Source organism: Geotrypetes seraphini, chromosome 1, assembly GCF_902459505.1.
Source record: "Geotrypetes seraphini chromosome 1, aGeoSer1.1, whole genome shotgun sequence".
NCBI lineage: Eukaryota > Metazoa > Chordata > Amphibia > Gymnophiona > Dermophiidae > Geotrypetes > Geotrypetes seraphini.
In genome coordinates this window covers 265643652-265664254 of record NC_047084.1, presented here as the reverse complement: position 1 = coordinate 265664254, position 20603 = coordinate 265643652, and the positions used below count along the sequence as shown (strand labels likewise).

General features: G+C 42.4%; 1 protein-coding gene across 7 annotated transcripts in view; it reads right to left on the bottom strand.

The window, feature by feature from the left end:
- Positions 1-20603, bottom strand: part of ZFYVE28 (zinc finger FYVE-type containing 28) — a 304842-nt gene that overhangs the window by 7763 nt on the left and 276476 nt on the right. For all 7 annotated transcript variants that reach the window (XM_033950646.1, XM_033950658.1, XM_033950654.1 and 4 more), the window contains 3 exons: positions 14181-14297; positions 6508-6612; positions 87-190 (listed from right to left, as the gene is read on the bottom strand). In XM_033950646.1, the coding sequence (XP_033806537.1) occupies positions 87-190; positions 6508-6612; positions 14181-14297 (326 nt within the window). The remainder of the gene's footprint in view (positions 1-86; positions 191-6507; positions 6613-14180; positions 14298-20603) is intronic.

Here is a 20603-nt window from a genome sequence, read left to right as displayed (position 1 = left end):
TTGTCTAGAAGTCATACAATAACAATATGCTTTTATCCATCATGCATTGTTACAAGACGGCATTTAGCTATTTGTCTCTTTGTTACCTTGCCACAACTTCGGCAATGGTGTTTCCTGCGAATAACTGTGAAAGGAGCTTTGCATGCTGTGCAGTAACTACAGGCATCATCAGGTACCCAATCTGGAAGGTCTGTTAGAAAAAAAATTTAGGAAATAATATAAACAAGTTGAAGCAGCATACACTTCCTTTTTTTTTTTGGTTTTAAATTTTTTTATTCATTTTTACATATTACAACAAGTGTAACAGAAAGACATATGATCTTATAAATACACACTTGATTTTCCTTAATATAACATTCTCTAATCATATTCTGTAATATCTTGAATATTATGTAATACATCAAATATGTAAAACAATTAATATTAAAATAGAAAACCTTCCCATCCCCTCCCCTCCCCACCCATTGCAGAAATACCAACCTAATACAGCAAAAAATATTGAGAAATTCATATATATTATGAGATGAATAAAATAATAGCCACCCACATCCCTTCCTAACAATGTTTTACTTTGGGAAAATGTTATCATTCATTACAAAAGTCTGCTAACGGTCCCCAGATCTTCTGAAACTTACCAAAATACCTTCTCTGTGTTGCTATTGTACATTCCATTTTATATATATGGCATACAGAATGCCACCAGAATTTATAGTTTAATCTGTCATCATTTTTCCAATTGTATGTTATTTGTTGAACCGCTACTCCAGTCAATATGAATAAAAGTTTGTTATTATTTGACGAAATTTGACTCTTTGCTCTCATTGCTGTGCCGAATAAAATAGCATACACTTCTAGCATAACACAAATCAGGCATATTTAAAAGTCTTGTGTTTCAGCATTTGTATTGATTTTCCGGTGAACTCAAAACAGTGCAACATACAGTACAACGTGGACAGAGGTCCAGGCTGAGTGAGAGTTATGAGCTTTGCCACATCAATAGGGTATAAGCAATTTCGAGAAGTTGTAAAACAAAGACCATTTTAGATTAATTTTCAAAACATGTTTGGTCTTGGGTTTGTTTTCTACTTCCTTGATAGTTTATCTTAGATAAGATACACAGCGTTTAAGCAAACTGATAGGTGCCTAGTCATACATTGTTGAAAGCTTCTGATGCACACTGGGGAAAAACGGATACTATGAAAATCAACTGCGCATCTGAAGCTGTAGGAGGGGGGTGCTGAAAAGTTCTCAGCCAAAACAAGAGGAGAATGATGTGGATATGGTTCAACCAATGATCTGAAACTATGTCAAAACACAGAATTTCATTTCTGCAAATTGGTACTTAACAAAATAAGATAACGCTCTTTGCAGCTACAATGGCAAAATAACGCTCAGAATTTAGGAAGTTGGTTGCCTGGGCTGAGAACTTTTCAGCACCCCCTCGTAATACAGGCTAGAATTTACTGGGGTTTTTTCATATCTTTGCATGGAGGGAGGGGGTCGGTGACCACTGGGGGAGTAGGGGGTGTGTGTGTCATGCCTTAATCCCTTCAGTGTGTGTGTGTGGGGGGGGGAGGGGGGGTCATACTTTAATCCCTTCAGTGGTCATCTGGTCATTTTAGTATTTACCCGCTTTTAAAACAGGTCTAGTTCCAAATGTCTAAAAAAATGTCCTGGACATTTTTTTAAAGTTTTGATTATCCCTGCCAAGCATCCAAGTCCTAAGCCTCGTAATACAGGCTAGAATTTACTGGGATTTACAGACTAGAATTTTACACCCCCCCCCCCCCTTAAGATTTGGATGCACTGGAGACAAAACGACTAGAATGACGTCTAGAAAGTCTGTTCTGAGAATGTCCACTTGGACATTTTCAATTCAATTCGATTCAGTTTTCTATACCGTTCTCCCAGGAGAGCTCAGAACGGTTTACATCCATTTATTCAGGTATTCAAGTAGTTTTCCTTCTCTGTCCCGGCGGGCTCATAATCCATCTAATGTACCTGGGGCAATGGGGGGAATTAAGAGACTTGCCCAGGGTCACAAGGAGCAGCGTGGGTTTGAACCCACAACCTCAGGGTGCTGAGGCTGTAGCTTTAAGCACTGCGCCACACTCTCCCCATTTTGACTTGTAAGATGTCTAAGTCCTGGTTTATGCTGTCTTTTGGACGTGTATCTTTTTTTGAAAATGAGCCCCATAGCTAAGATGGAGTCCTAAATAACAAGATCATGCAATAAAGATCATACTTCTAATCTAGAGGGTACTGGTTCATTTACAGAAGGGAAGGGATTGGGACCTCTATACCGCCTTTTTGTAGTTTTACAAACATTCTCAAAGTGGTTTGCATACAGGTATTTCAAGCATTTTCCTTATCTGCCCCAGTGGGCTCACAATCTATCTAATGTATCTGGGACAGTGGAGGATTAAGCGACTTGCCCAGGGTCACAAGGAGCAGTATGGGGTTTGAACCCACAACCTCAGGATGTTGACGATGTAGCTCTAACCACTACGTCACACTCTCCTTAGCCAATCAGAAAAATGCAGAAATATAGATAGATATATTTACAGCAGATGTCCAGGCTTTGATGAAAACCAGGAATGTTTGTCTCGCAGTGCTTTGTAGTATTTTCATGAACCCATGTAGTACTGGCGGGAACATCATAAGGAATGAAAATTGCCTCGGCCTCCCCCAACAGGTCAGTGAAGTCTGCTGTCTGGCAGAGATCTAGGGTGGTGATCTGCCATGCTGGCCGTAAGATCACCTAAGCCTTTACCAAATAGCATCTACCATTTGAAGGGCAGTCTGCTCAAAGTGGCATTGGAGGCTGAATCGCCCACCCTTTGCCTGATCCAGAGCATCATGCGGGCTGAAATGGCATATGCTAAAACCTTGCTCATGACTCTGCTATCATATAGAGCATCTGACATATAATCCACTCCCTTCCTTGGCTAGATCAAGCTCTAGCTCTAACACCCAATCCTTGTAGGCCCCCTTGGTCTACCTTGAATGTCCCTGGCGGTTTGATGGTGGTGGTGAGGGGGGGGGGTCATGGGGCAGAAGTGATGCCTACTTGCTCTTCCCACTACCACTGCCATTAACTATATAAAAGTGATTCTTAACTTGATACTTGGGAAACACTAAATTTTCAGGATAGCCACAATGTGCATGAGATACAGATGTATACAATGAAAGCAATGAGTGCCTATGTATCTCATAGATTTGGATCATAAATTTAATTACTTGCATTTATAACTTCAAGCTCAAGGTAAGTTGTTACCCGGAACAGTAATGTTTAGAATACTAGAACATGTATATTTATGAATGCATGCATTAGATTAGGCTTTTCCCTTCAGCAGTGGGCTTACAATCTAATGAAATAAAGGATGAATTGACTTGTTTAAACATCACATGAAGCAGCAGTGAGAGAAAAAATTTGAACCCTGACTTCCCTGGCTCACATCCTGCTGCTCTATCATTATGGATATCCTGAAAATTCAACAGGTTAGACAATGTCTGAGAACCACTAATCCTTTCTAGACAGAACCTTCATATTCCAAGCAAACAGACAGCAATCATGGCTGGGAAACTACATAAATAAAGACCTACAATGCATTCTGAAAATCAATTAAAACCGCTCTATTTGACAAATTCATGGCCTAAGCAATTGACCTTCTCCTACTTTATTATTGCCCCGCTGCGATCCCTGACGTGTTTCTCAGGTAACCCCAATCTCTCATGTATTCCCTCCCCATGTATCTCCAATCTCTCCCCTTGTACCTCCAATCTATTATGTAATCTCTCCAATTCTATTATGTATTCTCTCCCCATATATCTCCAATCTATTATGCAATTTATCTCTTCAAGCACTCTGTAATTGGATGATTGTCCAGCCTTCTTTCAATGTGAACCACCTAGAAGTCTTTTGACTATGGCGGTATAGAAAAATATAGTTATTATTAGTATTAAAAAAATAAACAGATGGATTCAGTCTCCCTTTCTTCAGCAGTATGGGTAAGAGGCAAAACAATTATTTCTCCTATATATTCTGTCTCTACAAAGCCACAAATTATCACATTAACTTATAGTCTGTGAAAAAAGACTAAGGAATTTGATGGGCCCATGTTCAAAATATTTGCGGTAGAGTTTCCTCTACCTCAAATCCAGTGCTGAAAAATCAGCGTGGCGTGCTAAGAATAATAAGCATGAAAATTTGTGCCAATAATTTGCTACTCATTATTTTGTGCCATTTTTCTGCCAGTGCCTGAGAGCCGATTATCTCAGGCACTGACAGGAAAGTTGACATAAAAAAAGCACCCCTGACCCCAACCCACCCGACCCCAAGAAAAGACCTGGACCAAGACCAGCCCTTCCCTCTCTCCCCCCCCCAAGGCAGGGCCCAACCTGTGGCCCTGATGTACCTTTAGAAACCAGGGAGGAGTGAGTGAGCATCCTTCCTCTTCCTCTGGGGCATCGTCAAATAGGATTCTTCCTTATTTAGTAATTTGGGGTGGGGGGTGAGCTGAGGAAATGTTTGGAAAAGGGCTGTAGCCTTGGGGGGGGGATCAGGCTGGGAGATCCTGCCTTGGGGAAGGGAGGGTTGGGGGTTTGGATCCCACTGAACCAACAGGACTAGGGTTTTTAGGATGCCTGTTTGGGGCAGGTTGGTTGGTTGGGTGCAGAGAAGGGATGCTATTAGATGCCTGGATCAGGCATTAATGTTCGGGTGCTAAAGATGATGGACAGCCCTTTTTTACTTTTAAACATATGATGGTGGGCTTACTAATGATCATATTTAAATGCATTTACATTCATTTAAATGTGGTCTGCGCTTCTGAGTATTGGATTTTTTTTATGACTTGGCGGGTTTATAATTCTCCACAAGTGCAGTATGGATATTGTGCCATGCCATGCATTTCACTTCTTGATTTGCTGTTTGGAACTCAACATTAGCATAGTATTTGTATAATATTAGGGAAGGGGAGGAGGGGATGGGGGAAGGAGGGTGTAAGGACATATTCTGTTAATAGTGTTAGGTTTTGAGCATTGGCCCATGAAAGCAGCACTACTTTTGTTTATAAAAGATGACTCCTTCAATACTGGCCTAGAAATGTTGGCAATATAGTGTGAAGTAACTTACAACTGTTGCTGTCAGTGCTGTTCAGAGAAATGCCAATTTTAATTTCTATCACTCTTAATTTGGAACATTTCTCCAACACTAAACTCAATACATAACATAAGAACATAAGCAGCGCCTCCGCTGGGTCAGACCAGAGATCCATCGTGCCCAGCAGTCCGCACACGCGGTGGCCCAACAGGTCCAGGACCTGAACTGTAATCCTCTATCTATACCCCTCTATCCCCTTTTCCAGCAGGAAATTGTCCAATCCTTTCTTGAAACCCAGTACCGTACTCTGCCCTATTACGTCCTCTGGAAGCGCATTCCAGGTGTCCACCACACATTGGGTAAAGAAGAACTTCCTAGCATTCGTTTTGAATCTATCCCCTTTTAACTTTTCCGAATGCCCTTTTGTTCTTTTATTTTCGAAAGTTTGAAGAATCTGTCCCTCTCTACTCTCTCTATGCCCTTCATGATCTTGTAAGTCTCTATCATATCCCCTCTAAGTCTCCTCTTCTCCAGGGAAAAGAGACCCAGTTTCTCCAATCTCTCAGCGTATGAAAGGTTTTCCATCCCTTTTATCGGACGTGTCGCTCTCCTCTGAACCCTCTCGAGTAACGCCATATCATTCTTAAGGTACGGCGACCAATATTGGACGCAGTACTCCAGATGCGGACGCACCATCGCCCGATACAACGGCAGGATAACTTCTTTCATTCTGGTTGTAATACCCTTCTTGATTATGCCTAGCATTCTATTTGCCTTCTTAGCGGCCGCTGCGCACTGTGCTGTCGGCTTCATTGTCATGTCCACCATTACCCCCAAGTCCCTTTCTTGGGTACTCTCCTTCAATAATATCCCTCCCATCGTATAGCTGCACCTCGGGTTTCTGCTTCCCACATGTAATACTTTACATTTCTCAACGTTGAACTTCATCTACCATCTCGTCGCCCATTCCCCTAGTTTGTTCAAGTCTCTTTGCAATTCTTCGCAGTCCTCTTTAGTCCGAGCTCCACTAAATAGTTTGGTGTCGTCCGCAAATTTTATTATCTCACACTTCATCCCTGTTTCTAGATCATTTATGAATATATTAAATAGCAACGGCCAAAGAACCGAGCCCTGCGGAACACCACTCGTGACCCTCCTCCAATCCGAGTAGTGGCCCTTTACTCCCACCCTCTGTTTCCTACCCGCCAACCAGTTTCTAATCCATCTATGTACGTCTCCTTCCACCCCATGGTTCTTCAGTTTTCGAAGTAGGCGTTCGTGGGGTACTTGGGGTACAATAGAAACATAAAGAAGGGGAAAAAAAAGTACCAATGAGGTAGCAGCACTTCAACTTGTTGACCTCACAGTTTCTGCAGTAATAATTTACATAAATGGTGCAATACCTTCAAACTCTCCATCTCTTGCCTTTGCTACAAGTTCTGAGGATGAGATGGTTTCCTGGCACAGAGCACAGTCTTCCAGCACTGCACTTCTCAAGCCCTGGTTAACTGGAAAAGAACAGGAAAACATTACATTACATTACATTACATTAGTGATTTTTATTCCGCTTGTAACCTTGCGGTTCAAAGCGGATTATACATAAGAAGAGAACTGGACATTCCAGGATGGTACATGACAATAGAGAATAACAGATTGGAGGATAGGAGACTTAATAACAGAATGAGAGTAAAGACTTAATAGACATCGGAAGATGTTTGGACGGCAGTGTTTTGGTTGCTGGGGGATGGGGTGAGGGAGGTTAGGTAGATTGTATATGCTTTTTGAACAGTAGTGTTTTGATTTCTTTACGGAATGTCTTGAGGTCTGATGATGTGGTTAACAATCTGGTTGATGGAAGGTTCGAGTTTTGCAGCATGTGATCCAGGAGGCTATCAAGAGCTTTTAGCGGTGAGGTACCCTTGAGTGGTGGGTATGTGAATGATGTCTGTGTTTCTTCTTGTTCTGGTTGGGAAGGTTAACGGTTTAGGCGTCTAGTTAGGTAGGTGGGGTGCAAGTACCCGTTAATTACTTTGAAGAGTAGACAGTATAGTTTGAATTGAATTCTGCTCTAATCGGTAACCGAGTGTGAGGTCTAGTAGGCATTGGTGATGTGGTCAAATTTTCCGAGTGAGTAAATTAGTCTAAGGGCTGTGTTCTGAACAGTTTGAAGTTTTTGATCATGTTTGTGGGGCATGGTAGATAAAGGATATTGCAGTAGTCCAGAGACCTAGTACCAGGGATTGTACAATTATCCTGTAGTGTTCTTTGTCAAAGAATTTCCTTATTTTTCTTAAGTTGCGCATTGTGAAGAATGCTTTTTGGGGTATTTTTGTTGATTTGGGGTCTGCATAGTGCAGCATCTGTCTATCAAGCACTCCCCAAGATTCTGAGTGAGGTCTGGATTGGGTATTTGGTTGCTTTAATTTCTAGGTCTATTATGGATGGGTTTATTGTCCGTTCAAGCATAGGAATTTGGTTTTGTCCGAGTTTAGTTTCAGTTTGTGTGTTGTCATCCATTTTTCTACTTCATCCAGAATTATTTCCAGGTGTCCTGTGAGGTTTGGGTCTTGGATTTCGAAGGGGAGGAGAATAGTTATGTCATCTGCGAAGCTGAATGATGTTACATTTAGGTTGTCTAAAGTGGTGCCGAGGGAGGAGATGAAGAGATTGAATAGAATGGGCGATAGTGGTGACCCCTGCGGGACTCCGCATGGATTTGACCATGGGTTAGATTTCGTGTTGTTGTCTTAACTCTGTACGTTCTTGTTTTAAGGAATCCTTGAACCAATTGTAAACCACCCCGGAGATCCCCGATTGCATCAAGTATCTGGAGTAATATGGTGTGATCGACTAGATCGAAGGCGGCGGAAAAGATCTAGTTGGATAATTAGGATCCTGTGTCCTTTACTGAGGTGTTGACGGGCTATGTCACAGATTCAGTGGAGGACAATAGAGCGTCTTATACTACATCAGAGATGTTGAGAGTTTCTATTTCCCTGTTATTTTGTTGTTATAGGAATTGTATTCCTGTTCCTGACAATATAAAAATAAGGGGAATATTAATCCTAGATGCTTGAAGCTGAAAATCTAGGAATGTAGTTATTTAACAGGTATATTTCTACCTCTGTCCCAGTGGCATAGTAAAAGGGGGCAGGGGGGTGGATCGCTCCAGTCGCTGTCTTTCTGGGGAGTGCCAGCGTCTCTTTGCCCCCTCCTCCCTGTGTATCTCTTTAAATATTCTTTTGGTATATGAAGCATCTTCCACTTGCTGCTTGTGCAGGCCTCAGCTCCCTTCTGATGTCATTTCCTGGATGCAGGACCAGGATGTGACATCAGAAAGAAGCCAAGGCCTGCGTGAGTAGGGTGGAAAATGCTACTCATGCTGGCGAACATTTCAAGAGGTACAAAGGGGGGAGGGTTTGCCAAGCGGCAGGGAAGAGTGTGTAGGGGGCGACCAAGTGATGGGGAAACATGGGGGGGGAGGGGTTGGCGCATGAGGCAACGATGCCAGGCGCCACCACCCCAGCGATGCCAGGTGCCAACCTCCCTTGCTACACCACTGCTCTGACCCCTCCTTCCCATAAAACAAAACAGAAAATTATAATACATTTAGAGCAGAAGAGAGCACAAATCAAAATTCAATGCTAAGACGTTGAAGTCATTGAAGAAGCTCAGTTTAGTGTCCAGCCCTAGGCAAGAAAACAACTGAAACTGTCTGGGAAAAAATAGGTAAACACTTACACAGCAACATAAGAATTACCATAATGGGATAGACCGAAGGTCCATCAAGCCTAGTATCCTGTTTCCAACAGTGGCCAACTCGGGTCACAAATATCTGGCAAGATCCCAAAAGAGTAAAACAGGTTTGATGCTGCTTATCCTACAGGCTGATGTTCAGAACTTAACACCAGCGCTAAAGGCAATTAGCGTGGCTGCACACATGTTCAAAGGGCAGGAGTGCAGGGAACAGCATAAGTGCTGAAAATCAGCACAAATAGTATGTAAATGCAGTCAAATGAGCTAGTTAGCCATTCTCTCCCAATGCTCAGAAATAGCGCCCTAACAAAAACTCTGCCCTAGCGCAAGAAACCCAACACCAGCTCAGGGGCTTGTTACAGTCCCTTATCAATATCCTTGAGCGGATGAAATGTTAATGGGAATGAACCGAACCCTGCTGGGAGATGAGTCACGACTACACAGCATCTCCGTTCAGAAGTGTCTCTTCCTCATTTTTAAGATAAGTTAAAAACATTCTTATTCCAAGACGCTTTTGACACCTAACTGCCCTTATTAGGGCTAAATTTTATTTTTTTTTAAATTCCCTTCCTACCATACATTACCTTTTATGTTAACTTTACTTTGATTATTGCAGTTCCTCCCTTTTTCCTCTTGTTCCCATTCGTTTATATGTTGTGTATTACTTGTCTTGTGACTCATCATGAGATCTATTTATGCAAGTCTGTTTTTTTGGTTCCTCATTAGTACTTATTTGTACACCGCTTAGAAGTTTGATTGAGCGGTATAAAATTTTTTTTAATAAACTTGAAACAGCAGAAGAGGGTAGGTGTAAGTTGAAGTGCATTATGGGACTGTCCTCTTCCCAGCTTGGACTGAAACATGCACACAGGAGCTTGGTTACACTCAGCTCTTGTGTGCATGAGCCAGACACATTCCTTCTCCTTACCGAAGAATAACTTCCCAATGCTCATCACTAATAGCATGCATATGATTTGCATGCTATTAGTGTTGAACTTTAGGAAGTTATTTTTTTTTCTCAGTCAACGCCCTTTTAATTTGGAACTCTCTCCCTTTATACCTCAGAGCTGAACAAAACTTGCAGAAATTTTAAAGCAGCCTAAAATGCTTGCTTTTTAAAGATGCCTATAACTGATTTTTTACATCTGCGCTACTTAACGTGTCCCCCTCTCCTATTGTATTTTCCTTTCATGTGTTCTTTCTAAGAAATTGTAGTTCTTCCCTTTATTCCCCCAATGTTTTCATGTCATAAGTATGTTTGTTTAGTTGGTGTATGTCTAATTATTTAAAATGTTCGTCTCCCAGCTATTTTAAATTACTATATACAACGCTTTGTACCTTTGGATAAGCATTTAATCCGAATTTAAATAAACTATGAAACTATGGGCTCCTTTTACGAAGCCGCGTTAGCGGTTTAATGCGTGTAATAGCACGCGCTAAACTGCCGGCCGCGCTAGCCGCTACTGCCTCCTCTTGAGCAGGCGGTAGTTTTTCGGCTAGCGTGGGGGTTAGCGCGCGATAAAGTCACGTTGCGATAAAGCCGCCAACGCGGCTTCGTAAAAGGAGTACTATGAAACTATTCCCTGTGGTATTCTTCTGCGATGTAGAGAACAGCACAGGAGTTCTAACCATCAGCCCGCTACGACATAAACAGTGGATTTTCCCAAGTCCATCTTCATGGCTTATGGACTTTTCCTTTATGCAACCCTTCTCTAAAACTTGCTAAGTAAACTGTATTTACCATATTTTCTGGCAATGAATTCCAGAGTTTAATGATATGTTGAGTGAAGAAATATTTTCTCTAATTTGTTTCACATTTGTTATGTTATGTGCAGCCTTATAGATCGCTGAATCCTCATTAATAAGAAGTTCTAGGCAGATTACACGCAACATATTGTTACATAGAATTTTGTATAGAGTTAAATATGTTACGAGGGGCTCCGGTTTTAGCGTACGCACCAGATTAGCTAGCTGAAAATCTACCGCCTGCTCAAAAGGAGGCGGTAGTGGCTAGCGCACGCGACAATTTAGCGCACGCTATTCTGCGCGTTAAGGCCCTGTCGCGGCTCTGTAAAAGGAGCCCAAAGAATTATACCTGCTACAAAAAGTAATCAAATTGTTATCAAATTACGCATAAGTAGCTTCATTGCATGCTCCCTAGTCCTTGTATTTTTGGAGAGTACACAAGCAATTCGCATCTACTCCACTCTGTAATTTTTAGACCTTTATCATATCTCCCCTCAGCCATCTCTTCTCCAAGCTGAAGAGCACTAGCCTTTTTAGCCTTTCCTCATAGGGAAGTCATCCCATCCCCTTTATCATTTTCATTGATCTTCTTTGTACCTTTTCTAATTCTGCTATATTTTTTTTGAGATGCACTGACCAAAATTGCACACAGTATTTGAGGTGCAGTCGCACAATGAAGCAATACAAGGAAATTATAATATTCTCTGTTTTGTTTTTCATTCCTTTCTTGCTAATTCCTAACATTTTAGTTGCTTTAGAAGAGGGTTTACATACATCATCAGACACTTGGGTCTTTTCCCTGAGCAGTGTCTCCTAGTGTGAAACCTTGCATCCCATAGCTGTGGTTTGGGTTCCTCTTTCTTACATGCATCACTTTGCACTTGCTCACATTGAATGTCATCTACCATTTGGATGCCAGTCTCGTTAAGATCCTCTTGCAAATTTTTACAATCCTCTTGTGGTTTAACTAGTTTAAACAACTTTTGTGTCATTATTGGTGATAAAGCAAGTTTTTAATAAACAAACATCAGCAAATTGAATTACCTTACTAGTTATTCCCATCTCTACAGTATTTATAAATAAAAAACAGCAGTCCCAGCACAGTCCCCTGGAGAAACCCACTATTTACCCTTCTCCATTGAAAATACTGACCATTTAATCTTACTCTGTTTTCTATCTTTTAAAAAGTTCTTAATCCACAATAGGACACTACCTCCTATCCCATGAATTTCAAATTTTCTCAGGAGTCTTTTTTAGGGTACTTTGTCAAATGCCTTTTGAAAAGCTAGATCAAGAGTCCACAAACTACTGCCCACGGGCCAGATACAGCCCTCTAAGGTCATTTATCCAGCCCCCGCTCGAGAGTTTACTGTTCATGTTCCTAATAGTGCTGCCTGATTCACCGATTCAAATCGATTCACTGATTCACTTTGGTGAATCAATTTATTTCCTTATAAAAATCAGACTCACCGATTCAGTGAGTCCTCCCGAGTCTCCTCCAGGTCTCCTAAATCAGCAACAGCAGTGAACAGGCTGCTCCTAGCCTGCCCGCTGGGGCCTTTCCTCTGCCGCATCACTGATGACATCACAGATAATGTGGCAGAGGGAAGCCCTGGTGGGCAGGCCGCTAGCATCCTTTTTACCGCTGCTGTAGGAGGTCCTAAAGCTGTGGTCTCACGGGGTGTGTGTGTGGGTGTGTGTGTAGAGGAGGAGTGTCATTCGGGAAGTGCTGCAAAGGGGGATGGGAGGGAAGAATGAAATTCTCTTTTCATCCGCCGAATCTCGCCATGCCAGCCATGTCAGCATCGAATCTTGTTGCGGCATCTGCAGCAATTCCCATACGCTGCCTACCGCCAACCCGGAAGTCTTTCCGTGGCAGAGGGGAGACTTCTGGTTAGCGGCAGGCAATACCGCAACCCGAAGAAGCAAACCTTGGAGTACAGGGGAGAAGAGGAAGGAAAGTTGGTGGCACAGGGAGAGGGAGGAGGTAAGAGGAAGGAAAGGTGGTGACACAGGGGAAGGGAAGAGGTGAAAGGAACTTCAGGAAGGAAAGCTGGTGGTACAGGGAGAGGAGAGGGAGACATGCATGGTGAGGGGAAAGGATGAAATTGCAAATAATGGAGGGGAATAAGGGAGAGATGGTACATGGCGGGGGATAGAGAGATTTGACACAGGGTACAAGGAAGGGAGAGAGACAGAGGTGTTACACATGGGGGTAGATGAGAGGGAGAGAGAGATACACAGGAGGTGGAAGGGGAGAAGGAGGGAAATGTTGGATCCAGGAGCAGAATGAAGTGATGGAGAGATGCCTGGAAATGGGAGTGAGGGAAGAGAATGGGAGAAATGCTGGATCACTGGGGAGAGTGCAGCAGGGAAGAGATAGGGAGATGTCAGGCTACAAGGGTGGGGAGGAGATGCTGGGCTATAAGGGTAGAGGAAGGAAGATGCTGAGAATGGTAGAATCCTGAGGAGGAGGAGAGGGTGGCAAGGAAACAGATAAGAGGCTAGATAGAGGGTAGAAATATGATAATGGAGGTACATTGAAGATGAAAGGGAATGGAGAGCTGAGGAAGGAATGAGATGGGGAATGGGAGAGAAGATGGAAATTTGATAGGTAGCTGAAAAGTGAAAAAGAGGAGAAGAAAGAGGGTAAGAAAGAGACAGAAAAGAGCTAAAAAGGAATGATCAATATGTCTGAGGCAGGTGCCGTGAGGGAATAAACAGGAGAGGGTAGAAAAGACAAATGGATAGCAGCCACTTGAAGGAAAATTAGCAGATGACAGGAAAGCAGAAAAAAGAAACTGGACCCAACATGATGGAAAAATAAAACATCCAGACAACACAGGTAGAAGAAAAATATTTTAACTGTTTTAAATGAAATATGGATAATTAGCAAAATACTGTTTAAATTTTGACAAATAAACTTGCATTTTTTTCTAATTTTGTGTGCAGAATTTTGATTTTTTTTGGGGGCACAGAATTCTGCCAGTAGTATACAAAGAGTTAGAAAGGGGTGGGAGGGAGAAATCTTGCATATGGGGGAGGGGAGGAAGACATGCATAGATAAGAGAGAGAAATGTTGGACATAGGGTGGAGGGCAGAGAGAGATGGAGCATGGGGAAAGAGAAGGAAATGTTGCACACAATAATGGAGGGGAGGAAGGGAGAGATGCTGTGTGAAGGAGAATAGAGAGGTTTGATCCAGGGCGAGAGAGAGAGAAAAGACAGTGAGAAAGAAAAAGAAATGTTAGATATGGCAGTCGAAGGGAAGGTACAGAGCCAAAAGATGAATGGTGAGCACGGAGAAAGAAGAAAACATCAAATGGGCAGGAGACCCTGCTGAGCGAGTTAACAGAAGACAAACAGAAACCAGAGCCTGGGACCAACATGATTTGAATAATAAGATGACCAGACAAAAGGTAGAAAAAATAGGAAACAATTATGTCAAGGAAAAGAAAAATTGACTCCAAGTGCAGGATATTTCAAAGAACAGTGAACCTATGATTACTTTTTCATGCAGTACAAGGAGAGAGCTGTTTGCAGTACAGATAGTAATGCACTTTTGCTGCTTTTACCTTTCTTTTGCTTCTCCTTGCCATCTGTTTCTGGCTTGGTTGCCATAACTTCAAAAAGGGTCTTTAAGATGCTGCGCAAATCGCTCGCATAGTTTGTTTGCAGCTGGTCAGCAACACCTTGCAGTTTATAAAAAGACAGACAATTAACTGAGCTATCTGCTTCACATGTCTGACAAATACAATCTACCTTAAGGCTGTTCTCAGAACAAATTACATTACATTAGTGATTTTTATTCCGCCATTACCTTGCGGTTCAAGGCGGATTACAGAAGAGGATTTCAGAATTATAGAAGAAGATTTCTGGACATGTCCAGAGGTGTCACAGAGTCGAGCGGGTTGCTTCAGAGGATTGAAATGTCAAATGATTTACCTATCTCTCAAGAAAAACTAATACACAATGAGATGAGATCCAACTCTTGCTATAAGAAATATCCGAGTTTCAAGCAAAATCATCCCAAAGTGTTTTATTGTAGTATAAATATATATTTGATGAATGGCTATAACAAGGACCACCTTGGATAACCATTCTGCTCATGTACACAATAAACAGTTTGAAATTTTTTCTGAAATATGTTTTAGTGTTGTCATATAGCAAGTCTCCTACGTGCTTTACTGATATAGCAGTATGGAAAATATGCACTGTGGGTAGGTGTGCATATATTTCACATGACTGCTTATAAGCTGCTCTTCTGCAGCCTTGTCTATCTATTTGCAGCCCTAGTAATTGGGGCTGCTTTCTTGGCTATTTGTTTATGCTTGGAGTTCTCTGCACTTTCTTGAGCTAGAGAGTAGAGAATGACACGGGGACAAATTTGTCCCCACAGGATCCATAGTCATCCCCGTCTCTGCAAGTTCGGTCCCTGCCCCATCCCCGCAAGCTCCGTCTTCATCTGCGCAAGCTTCAAACACGTCAGTCTGGGGCAAGTAATAGAACTGAAACCCGGTGCTGACTTACTACACTGGAAACCCTTCCCACGCCAAATAAAGCCTCAGGATTGTATACAGCAATTTATTAGTATTAATTGGGTAGGGTGGGGATATTTTATTAATACATATTTATATTATACTGGATTATATGGTAGGGAGGGGGGGAAGGGGGAGGGATAAGATTTAAGTAATATATTTATTGTTAATGTGATTGAATATATGTAACACTTAATGTAATCTTAAAAATGAATAAAGAATTAAAAAAAAAAAAAGGATTGTATACAGCACAGCTATCCAGGTAGCTCATACTCCATTCAATGGGAATCTACATCTACAGCGGAAGGGAGATAATGTAAAGTCTGCACAAATACTGGTACTAGGGTTCCACCCTACAAGTCCGGGATCTGCAAAGGTGCATTTCTGCGAACAGTTTTTACCATCTGATAAGAGCTGCGCAGTTAACATCTTGGTTTTGCTGAAAGGAGTAAGGAGAACGTACATCAACTGTAAATAAGTTGGATCTGGTTGCGCTCTGTAACTGTTCAAGTGGCTCTTTCATCCACTGAGAGTTTAAAATCTGGTCTGGTCTACCTTTTGCTGCAGTGAGTGGACGGTCTGATATGTGCTTGCAATGCCCCCCCCCCCAGCTTCAAAGTTGGCCCTTGGCCACAAACAAATAAACCCCTTATGTACCCCTTCTGCCACCTTCTGGGCAGTTTTAGTTTCTGTTGAAACTGAACAGGCAATTTCAGCCGCAGATTCAGTTAAGGCAGAAATCAAAGATCCTGGCGCCAAGCACCCTACTAAACAAGAGGCTTGCACTGATATTTCAAATTCATTTTTACAATTAATGATTTACTGTACTTTTTTGAAAATCGTAATTTTTATAACTGACTAATTCATGACACAAACAAGGTAAACTCCAGTGATTCTGATATTATATTGCCCACAGGAATGTCGACAAGAGTTCGTCAAGCCAGCAAAGGTCTTTAATGTATCCATATCGCTATCGCTACTGAGAGTTCTTACACTTATGTATAAAATGGAGAGCTTCAGCTAACTTTATTTTTATCTTATCAGCTTTTACTTGCCTCAGGTACCATTATGTTGTAGAAAAGAATTGTCTTAGACCCCACTGGAAAACAAAGCAACTTGAAACTAAGGGCTAGATTCATGAACCTGCCTGATCGGGCCCGATCCAGGCAGGTCCGATGAATTCTCAAAACAAAAATATGCAGATGGGGGCGATCAGAGGAACACCCCCATCTGCCTGCCCAGATCGCTCGAAAGCGATCCCAGTGCACGCGCAGACCTCCGGGCCCATCATAGATTTGACTCTCCTGCTCTCCCCTTTCAGCCCTGCTCTTGCCGCCCAGACTCTCCTGCTCTCTGCCGCCTCCCTGCAGTGCAAACCCGCAGGTTTAAAGTGGGGCTACACTGCGGGGTGCAGCCCCGCTTTAAACCCGCGGGCTCGCACTGCAGGGAAGGCAGCAGAGATCAGTCTGGGCGGCAAGAGGAGCTAAAGTTTCAAATTTTAAAGTTGCGTCCCCACTGCCGCCCATTCCAGCTTTGTTTGTCAGGGAGCTAACAGGCACCGCTCTCCCCCCTGGCCCCAGGGCTTCTGCAGCCCCTGAAACAGTAAAGGCAGCGAGATCGGGGCAGCAGAGAGCAGGAAATGGAGCTGGAGAGTGGGAAAAGAAAGTCTGCGACTGGTCCCCAGCAGTTGCTTCCTGGGTTGATTGGCCAGCCCAGTCGGATCGTGAATTTTGTGTTGTGAATCATGTCCCTGCCTACTTTGCATGCGTTTTCTCCTCGTTTGCATGCACGGATTTGAAGCGGATCGCTGGAGAGGTTAGTGAAAGGGGCCCGAAGGAAATCTGGTTGCAAAGGGGTCACAAACCGATCGGTACATGATCGGTTTGCTTTATGAATCTAGCCCTAAGAGGGGGTAGTTAACAGGGTACATTACAGCAACACATGTTATTTCCCCTTAACATGTGTTCAAGGGCACTAGCATTATATTACTGAAACACATGTTAGTTTAAAGTTAATGTGAATTACATATTAATAAGATATAAGGCATGCAAAACAACTCATTACAATGCAACTTGTGATGAATACTATATGCTGCATTATTCCTAGGAAAATTCTGTCTGGAAGTATTTTTCCCTCCCAGGGGCACTACAAAACTGTGGCCCAGTGTTCCTGGGCTGCACATTAATGGGGCCCTAGCAGTTCTCTGGTTTTCCCTCCCACCAAGGATCCCTCCCATGGTTCCCTCTGAACAATTCTCCTCTCCAAAGATCTTTCCCAAACAACCCCCGTTTTGCCCCCCCCCCCCAATTCACCCCAGGTAAGTTTTGCCTCTGGAAAGTTTACCCCCACAACTTTCACCCCTGGGTATTTTTCATCACCTTTTGCCCCTCAACATGTTGTCCCCGAGTGCTTTAGTTTCACCCCCACAATTTCACACCTGGTTGTTGTTTTTTTGCCCCCACCCTCCAGAATTTTCACTCCAGTAAATTTTGACCCAGTTATAGTAAATCCACAGAGTAAAATTTTAATTTTCATAAAAAAGGTCCAAAAATCACAATTAAAAACAGAATGGTCAAATCAACAAGACAAGCACAAAAATCATAACGAGCTGCAATTATAAATAAAAACTGTTGGCAATACCTCTGAGACCGTCAACCAAATTTTGATAGTCAAGATCTTGCACAATGCATTTGATCCTTGTTGAAATTGCAGTATATTTTTTGTTCCTGGCATTGGCAGGATTTACGGCTATGATTTGAGTGATTTCAAAATTATGGAGTCCTTGATGATGTTTCAGGCAGTCAATGAACTGGTAAAGTTTGCAAAAAGGGTACCACATGTTTCTTGAAAGCTGCAGTGCCATCCTTCAACATCACTGATCATTCATTGTTGATCGTTCAATATTCGTTGATACACATTCTAAAGTTGAACTGGAAACAGCAATGTTTGATGTCCTCTGCGATTTATTTGGCCAATATAGGCATCTTCAAAGTAATTCGAGATGGGTAGCGCTTCTTGAGGAAAGTCTGGATTTTCAAATGATTGCACAACTCTATCCTCACAAGGGCTCCCCAGTTAAGGAGTCCTTGTTCCTGCCCCCATGTACCATCAGGGTGAGGCATCACTCAATTTGTACAGATGGTCCAAACCCTAGTCAAGGTCTGCTGTGAGTCTTGGCTCACTTCCCTCCAAGGCCCCCTTGTTGGACCACAAAAGGGCCTTTCCCCTTCAGGACAGTATTATTCCTAGTTTTCTATCTTATACTCTTCTTCTAGCTGCAGTGCCTGGAGATTTCTGGCTGCCAGACCAAAGGAGGTGGTCTTCAACTGGATGGCTTTGGGATCCCCACCAGCATGGGACGTGGCTAATTTTAGGAGATCCTGGGCGCAGGATCCCATGTGTTTGGTACAAAAAGTGCATATCTGTTTTTATTTCTCTTGCTAAGTTTAATTTCTTGGGATTCCCAGTTCTCTATTTGGTAAAGGTCTGACTATGTTTTGTGTGTGAAGAAGTAATTTAAAGTTGTTTTTATGTGTAATAGTAATGGCTGGAAGGGAGATTAGAAGGAGAGGGCAAGGAGGAGAGGGAATCAGGGGCCCCCTCCTTATTTTCTGCTCTGGGCCCCAGTATGTCTAAAACTGGCCCTGCCCGGAAACCTCTCCTCTGCCATGTCCCACCCTCTGTCAGAACTTCTTGTTTCTGACCGGATGGGATGCGACAGAGGAAAGGCTTCTGGGTTAGCAGCAGACAGATACAGGAATTGTCACTGACTGATTAAAGCAAGAAAGAGCATAATATTTGTGAGTGGGATTGGGGGTGGGAGGAAATATATTACAGGAGGGATGAGAATGACGAGAGAGGGAGAAATGAACATGGGGTGGAGGGGAGGGAGAGATGTTGCATGGGGAGAGGGGAAGGAATGGACATAAGGGTGGAGGGGAAGGAGATATGGTTCATGGACATAGAGATGGAGGGGAGGGAGAGATGGTGCATGCTGATGCTTCACACTGCTGATGTTGAGCTGTTGATCCTTATTTGCTCTGATGCAGTGGTGGTATTGCCATGAAATGCTAGTCTTATTAAATTGTTTTTATTTATGTTCTGTAAGTACTTGAAGTTTTGTTTTTGTGTTAAATGCATATTGCATTACAAATCGTATTTCAAACCCCCTTCTCTACCCATTTGTAAATCTTGGGTTAAACATTTAGAATAAAATGGCTCTTTGCTTTAAAATGTTTGCTGATCCCTGGTCTAGGGGATCTGGGACAAAAGTAATCCCCTAGTCCCAGCTCTTGCCCCTGCTGGTACCAGCTTCACAATGGTGCTAGCAACCAATAATGGTTGTCTCAAGGTGTCCCCACTAAAGATCTCATCATCATATAAGGATAAATGGCCTTATTATAGTAGCTTGAACCCTAATGGTAGTATTGCAAAACTACAGCTAGTACCATTTTGAACCTGGTAGGGGCAAGAAGTCAAAGCAGCGAGTAAAGCTTTGTTGAAAAACAAGTCACCTGGTATCGACGGTATTCTAATTGAATTAATAAAAGGCTCAGAAGGTGCTACCATGACTCTCACTTGACTGTGTCAACAGATTTGGAAGAAAAATGCATGCCAACCAATTGGATAAGATCACTGTTCATGCCTATACCGAAGAAAGGTGATGCAGTAATTTCATACGCCAGCAAAATATTGCTGAAAATAATACAACAAAGGCTCCAATCATATGTTGAGCAAGAACTACCCGAAGTTCAGGTTGGTTTTAGAAAAGGTCGAGGAACAAGAGACGTTATTGTCCATGTTAGATGGATATTGGAGAACAGCAAAGTATACCAAAAACCCCTATACCATTGCTTCTTGGACTACAGCAAAGCTTTTGACTGTGTGGATCACAATAAACTATGGAGAACTCTAGTGCAAATGGGAATACCCATATATGAAAATCAAGAAGCTGCAGTGAGAACTGAATACAGCAACACTGATTGGTTTTCAATAAAATGTGGCGTCAGGCATCTTGTCACCTTATCTGTTCAACCTGTATGGTGAAACCATCTTCAGAAAAGCAAATTTGGAAGAAGAAAGTACCAGTTTCAAAGTTGGTGGCCTAAATATAAACAACCTGCACTATGCAGATGATATAATGCTCATCATTAGCAAAAAGAAGATATGCTATATCTACTGAGAAAAGTCAAAGCTGAAACACATAATATGGAATTAGAACTGAATAAAAGATGAAGATCATGAACATGGAAAATGATGACGATTTTGAGCTTGAAGGCGATAGAATAGAAGTTGTAAAGGATTTCAATCTCCTGGGCTCTTTTGTAAACAAAAAAGCAACTAGCAGGGAGGAAATACTCTGCAGAATAGCACTTGGTCGTTCTTCAATGAAGACTCTAGACAAAGTATTAAAAGGCAAGGAGGTAACACTCCAAAGATCAGACTTGTCAATGCACACAT